The sequence below is a fragment of the Pyrus communis genome, chromosome 3, assembly GCF_041283825.1.
Source record: "Pyrus communis isolate YQ-2024b chromosome 3, ASM4128382v1, whole genome shotgun sequence".
Classification (NCBI taxonomy): domain Eukaryota; kingdom Viridiplantae; phylum Streptophyta; class Magnoliopsida; order Rosales; family Rosaceae; genus Pyrus; species Pyrus communis.
In genome coordinates this window covers 16,813,339-16,820,237 of record NC_142567.1, presented here as the reverse complement: position 1 = coordinate 16,820,237, position 6,899 = coordinate 16,813,339, and the positions used below count along the sequence as shown (strand labels likewise).

Genomic DNA, 6,899 nt, shown 5'->3' with positions numbered 1-6,899 from the left:
GTGATGTAGGTTATGACTAGGAGATGTCATGAAATTATACAACATCATAACATAAAACATTCGAATTACAAGAAAGGTAAGTTTACATTATAATCATTGAAGTTACACTACAAGGTTGCTTATGATGCTAAGATTTTAGTTAATTAATAATACAGAATGACATTATTACTATAAACAAGGTAGGTCATTACATTGTCGATGTTCTATTGCAATGTAAAGGTAGTTTTTTTTTTATACTTAGATGTGACTAAATTACAATAACAATGTTTATGATTACACTATTGACTTATTACAATATAAATATAGGTTATTACCAGGGGACGTATTGAAATTACACAACATCGTAACAACTTGAATTACAAGAAGGTAAGATTGCACTATAATAATTCAAAATTACACTTGAAGGTTACATACTTAGGATATGGTTATAGTTAATAAGATAGAATAGGTTGTTATCATTATAACAAGGTTGATAGTTACATTGAGAACATTCTATTACATTGTAAAGGTAGGTTTTTACAAGTAGTCATGATTGAATTACAATAGTAAAATTTGAGATTACAGATGTAGGTTATTACTACAGACAAGATTACAACGATGGTTACTTACAATTTGGTCAAAAATGCATTGGATCAGGAAGAGAGAGAGAGAGAGAGAGAGAGAGAAGGATAGACGATGGAGGTCATGTTAGTGGTGGCTAATTGTGGCGGCTAAAAATCAAACTGGTGATCGTTTTAACGGTGGTCACAATAAAGATAGAGATCAAAGATGAAATTTGAGAAGGTGGAGACTAGAGAAGGTAGTGGTGATGGTTTCAGTGGTGGCTACTATCACAAAGATGGATATCTGATATAAATGTCGCTGCATTATGGGCCATCCTCTTCTACATGTTCACTATCATTGTCAGCGGCGAAATGGATGATATTCAAATGTTGTCGTTCGTGGCATAGATATTTGATAAATATTGTTGATATATACTAGTCATATGCTCACACTTTATATGTGTGTAATTAATTTTGTCTATTATTTATTATAAAAATATTTATATTACTTTTTTAAGGAAAAAATACTTAAACAAAATAAAAATAAAATTAGATGTGGAACTTGGAAGAAGGGGAGAGGGTTGATGAAGTGGGAAACGTGGGTTAGAAAAACCTTCTTAATTTTTATTTAATTTTTAAATAGGGTGTGTTTATGATTACTTGGTGTTGAGACTCAAAAATGTCATACACAAACCCAACCGAGCCTCGAAGCCCAACTGTCATGCAAGCCTCTATTCAAGACCAAATACATGCAAAGGTGCTAGATCGAGGAAGACATATATTTATGAACATGCCATGCTACGGTAATTAGATCGGATCACGCCATGCCTATTTGTCACGCTAGTCACTATTCACGCTAAGCCCAAGTCACATGTCGGGGGCTTATCAAGTGAATTGTGGTGTGGATGGTTATGGAAGTTCATTGGGCCTTCATGGAGTCAAGATTGTGGAAGACTTTGGGTTGCTTAGGAGCCCAAAAGTCCAAGCCCATGACCTTTGTATTCCACATGAGTAAGTTTGAGAGAGAATTAACCTAGTTTGCCTCTTTCCCTAGCAAGCCAACCTTTTAGTGAGGACCAAACCTGATTCTTGCATTAAATGTATGCTAAATCCAGCAAGTCAGGCATTTAATGCTAACCTTCCCTTCCCAGTCTGCATAGACAACAAAAGCGTGAAAGTCGTGAGGCGCACTACCAAAAGTAGCACATGCAGAAAGCTGGCCTGGGAAAGCTGCGCCTCAGGAAGAAACAAACTGTAAATCTCAATAGTGCAATTATCTTACACCAAAAAAGGCATAATAGGAGAGCTAGGGAGAAAGGAAGGGAAGAACAAGCCAGAAAAGGAGATTCCTTTGAAGCCTAAAGAAAGATCCTTCACTTACATAAGGAGGGAGAAACCATTTGAGAAGGGGGAAGTAGAACGCATGAAGAGGATTAGAGGTAACATAGAAAATAGGGAGAGAAAATGAAGAGAGACAAAGCCAAGAAGCAACACCCAGGAAACATACCCAAAGAATTTCATTAGTCTAGAAATATCCTATAAGCCTCAAGAATCATCATCCATGCAAAGTTAGTGTTTCCCACAGTTTTCCACTAACATCTCAGCCATCGTAAGCCTTGATGTCACCCTAGGAAACCCATATCATTTACCAGAAAACACTATGAAACCATGCCAACTCTCTTTCTCAACATGCTAAACTAATGAACTTCTAGTTTCCGCACCACGCTTCTCTTGATCAAGTCATTATTTGCCTAAACCATGCTATCTTCGAGTGGTTGATCTAACCAGGATATTTCCTAAGACAAGCTAACTCTTTTGAGATATTTCGGGACTTGGTACGAAACTGAACCAAGGGAGACTAGAGAACATTCTCAAAGCCCAAGTCCACCTCGACCTAAAAGTCCCCAACACCTGGCTGTGAGGTTTGTGTAAAAAAGCCATGATATATTTTTTTTGTAGTCCTCCATTATATCATGACATGTGATGCATCGGCTTGTGTTTTTGTAAAAATACTAAAAATTTCTCATAATGTATGAATGTACTCAATTGAGTAGAATATATCTCTAAGTTGAGCGATTTACATAAAACGAGAACTTCAAAGTATTGTTTTTCTAAAATCTATCACGCATCATCTAGTATTTTTTAATTTTTTTATGAACAAACGAATATTATCTATTATGTATCATGTGGTTCAAATTCATATTTTACGAAAATCAAACCTAACACCTATAATTAACAAGTGAATATCAATATCACTTTACCTCACCGTAATCCTAACGTTTCAACTTAATTTAATTGTATAGGGCGGACCAAACAATATTGACCAAATTTAAAATTGCAACAGACGACAGAAAATTGGTGTTATTTTGGTCCAAAAACGAAAGCCATGGCTCTAAACACCTCCTATCTACCACTCTTGATTGTACTACCTACCCTTCTTCCAACTTCCTCTTCCCGTTTTCTTAAACTTGGCATCTTCTCTCTCAAATCGTCACATCTCTCTCTCTCTCTCTAGCTGCTACCGGAGGTGGGAGACGATGAAGCCCAGCAGAGTACTGGCGGCTCTGTTCCTTTTGGTGGCTGTCTACTGCGGAATCGACCCTTTTAAGCACAGTGCAATTGTGGAATTCCCGGACTTCCAAGCCCATAAGGTGGACATGCCGCCGTGGTCCTTGGTTCCGGAAGACAAAGACACCGAGAACCTCCTGCAGAAATCGGAGATTAAGTTCCTTAACCAAGTGCAAGGCCCTGAGAGCGTCACCTTTGACCCGCTTGGCCGCGGACCTTACACCGGCGTTGCTGATGGCAGAGTCTTGTTCTGGAATGGCCAAGCTTGGACTGATTTCGCCTATACTTCGCCTCACAGGTGAGAATTTCGGAATTGGGTCTCTGGGTTTTACTCAGTTTTGGTAATGGTGATTGTTGTTAAATACTTCTGTGATGGTTGCTGTTGTCATAACTTTTTGTGCAAGAAATGTGATAACTAGTAGTGTTTGTTGAAGAAAGTACATTGCACAGTAAAAAAATGCATGAATCATTTCTATTTGCTAGTTGGTTGGTAGTCTAATGTAAGCGAAATTCCGTTCTCAGTTCAAGGATGCAATTGCTTGTGATTATGATAGTTGATCATTTGGAGCCCGATTTTCAAACTAGCAATTTGTAATGTTGGTTTCGTTTAAAGCTTCAAAATCTTAGTTACTGCCAGAGATGCAATATATTGAGCTTCAAACTATTGAAACTAGATCTCATCATGGAAATTGCGCTTATCAACGAAGGGATGATGAGCTAATTAGTTATGTCGTCGTTGAATTTGAGATGTCTTCGTGTATTTATTATTTTGAAAAATAATTAAGTATATTGCAGCTGTGTTTTTTGGTTATTCTCTTTCAGTTATTATTGTTCGAATCATAAATTTCTTTGTTTGTTTTGTTTCGGGATACAGGTCAGATATATGTAGCCCAAAGCCATCACCTTTGAGTTACTTGAAGAATGAGCACATCTGCGGAAGGCCTCTGGGGCTACGCTTTGACAAGAAAACAGGTGATTTATACATCGCAGATGCATATCTTGGTCTGTTGAAGGTGGGGCCAGAAGGTGGTTTGGCAACTTCACTTACGACAGAGGCAGAAGGGGTGCCGCTAAGGTTTACTAATGATCTTGACATTGATGAAGAAGGGAATATTTACTTTACAGATAGTAGCACCATGTACCAGAGGAGGTAGGCTATGCATTTCTTTAAGTTCTTTCTGAAACAGCATACACAGCGGGATACACCTTTTCCTTTTGAGTGTGATTGGTTTGAGATTGGTACTCTTGTTGATATGATATGGAATTAACAATTTGACATCAATGACCCCTTCTGAATATTGGGGGTATTCAATCGTTTGTGTATTTATGTTTATTAGTCCTTATCTCTTTTTGTATTAGTTGAGTTGTCTTCTGCTGGGCCTGTCAATGGATCTTCAGCTTCTATACATCGTTCCATTAGTTGGTTGGTTACCAAACAGTCAAAGATGAAACCAAAAGATTAGTCATTACTGTGGGTGACATCTAGTATCATTCTTCTTACAAATATTGGGCCCTGTTCTAACTACATTGTGTGAATGTTTTGGTTTTTCTTTTCCAAGAACCATTCTTTTTGTTTTGTTTTTTTTTTTTTTTAATTTTGCTTGTTTATTTATATTCTTAACGGAAGAGAAGCACTATGCATGATTCTAACAGAAGTAATTTCATTCAGGAACTTCATGCAATTGGTTTTCTCCGGGGAGGACACTGGGAGGGTTCTAAAATACAACCCAACCACAAAGGAAACAACTGTTCTTCAGAGGAATATCCGATTTCCAAATGGTCTGTCCCTGAGCAAGGATGGTTCCTTCTTTCTCTTTTGTGAAGGAGCCGTGGGCAGGTGAGCTTTTATATTCTTTTTAAAACATTTAACTTCTCAGGTTACAACCACTCTATGCAAATTCAACCCTCGTCTAGGTGCGGTCCGTGCATAAGTAGGATATACATGACTAGGAGTTATGGACCCTTGTTTGTCTTCATGATTCATTTTACACATATATTTGGTTGCCTTGGGACCAAGTGCAGTTATCTTAATCTGTTCATGAAAAACCTTCAGGAATCATTTTGAACTTAATTATAAAGCACATTCCATTATTGATGTTGTAGATTACGCAAGTACTGGTTGAAAAGTGAAAAAGCAGGAACTTCAGAAGTATTTGCAGTGCTGCCAGGATTTCCAGACAATGTCAGAACTAACGAAAATGGTGAATTTTGGGTGGCACTCCACTGCCGCCGGAATTTGTACACTCATATTTGTGCTGCATTCCCACAATTAAGGAAATTCTTACTCAAGCTTCCAGTTCCATCACGGATTCAGTTCCTGCTTCACATTGGAGGCCGACTGCATGCAGTGGTTGTGAAATACAGCCCAGAGGGTAAGATTTTGCAAATATTGGAAGATAGCGAGGGGAAGGTTGTTAGAGCTGTGAGTGAAGTTGAAGAAAAGGATGGAAAGTTATGGATGGGGAGTGTTCTGATGCCCTTCATAGCAGTCTATGACTTAGATTGAGGTAAAAACCGTAAAAGTGTTTGTTTACCTAAATACAAGATTGTTTATTATCATGCTAGAGGTTTCGGTGTTTCTGCTATTAGGTTCAAGCCTTTAGCTTGTCATCCCCTCTCTTTTCTCCTCGATGTTTCTCATTTGGAGGAGTTAGAATGAATAGGACCGGGGATTGTCTTGTATCGTCATTGTAGGAGACGGACTGCAGAACGTAAACGTGTGCGTGTGCTAAGTTTGTAACAACCTTGTGGTTGAAATAAGAAGAAACTCTGTAATGACCTTGTTCAGAAAAGGTATGTTTTCCTTCAACATTTAATTCTTCTACAAAAGGGTTGCCCATTGTGTGACTTAGCCGAACTCCCTTTCTGCCTAGTGTAAAAATATCGATGTACTAAAAAAACAACAATAACAATAACAAGGCCTTTACCCACTAAGTGGGGTCGACTATATGAATCCTAGAACGCCATTACATTCGGTTCTGTTTCAAGTCTTCCGTAACCGTTAGATCCAAGTACTCTAAGTTTTTTCTTAGAGTCTCTTCCAAAGTCTTCCTAGGTCTTCCTCTACCCCTCTAGCCCTGAACCTCTGTACCATGATCGCATCTTTTAACCGAAGCGTCAGTAGGCCTTCGCTTCACATGTCCAAACCACCATAACCGATTTTCTCTTATCTTTCCTTCAATTTCGGCTACTCCTACTTTACATCGGATATCCTCATTCCTAATCTTATCCTTTCTCGTGTGCCCACACATCCAATGAAGCATTCTCCTCTCTGCTACACCCATTTTATATACGTGTTGATGCTTCACCACCCAACATTCCGTGCCAAAAAGCATTGCCAGCCAAAATTCTTTTACAAGAGCACGTTACCAAGTACACATCTGTTATTTTTGCTTCAAACCCTTAATTTGAAACATAGTGTGCCTAATCAAACTGAATACTTTAAATGCAAGAGTGAATGCTCTTACCAACTAGGTTACAAATAGAGTAGTGATGGTTGCTTTCAAACAGTAGGAATCAATCTGGCATTTCATTTCTCATTTGTTTCTACACCTTTGCTCTGGAGTGCGATCTAAGATACAAGTTACAGTTTCTACTTCAGATCGCACTCGGTGAGCAAAGGAGAACAAACAAATCCGAACTGAAATATCAGACTGATTCCTATTGTTTGAAAGCAACCTCACATTCATAGGTAACATATCGTCTCCAAGATGTTCCCAATAATCATTTCTTGGAAAAGAGTTCTTCAAAAGTGTTCTTGCATTTTTCAAGCAGAAAGGTTGATGGAGT

At 38.3% G+C, this 6,899-nt stretch overlaps 1 protein-coding gene across 1 annotated transcript; it reads left to right on the top strand.

Moving 5' to 3' along the window:
* The first annotated feature begins 2,867 nt into the window (after positions 1-2,867).
* Positions 2,868-5,919, top strand: LOC137746996 (Calcium-dependent phosphotriesterase superfamily protein). The gene is made up of 4 exons (XM_088691137.1): positions 2,868-3,408; positions 3,985-4,260; positions 4,780-4,947; positions 5,214-5,919. The coding sequence occupies exons 1-4, from the start codon at positions 3,080-3,082 to the stop codon at positions 5,614-5,616; spliced, it is 1,176 nt and encodes a 391-aa protein (XP_088547263.1). The 5' UTR covers positions 2,868-3,079; the 3' UTR covers positions 5,617-5,919.
* Positions 5,920-6,899: the final 980 nt, after the last annotated feature.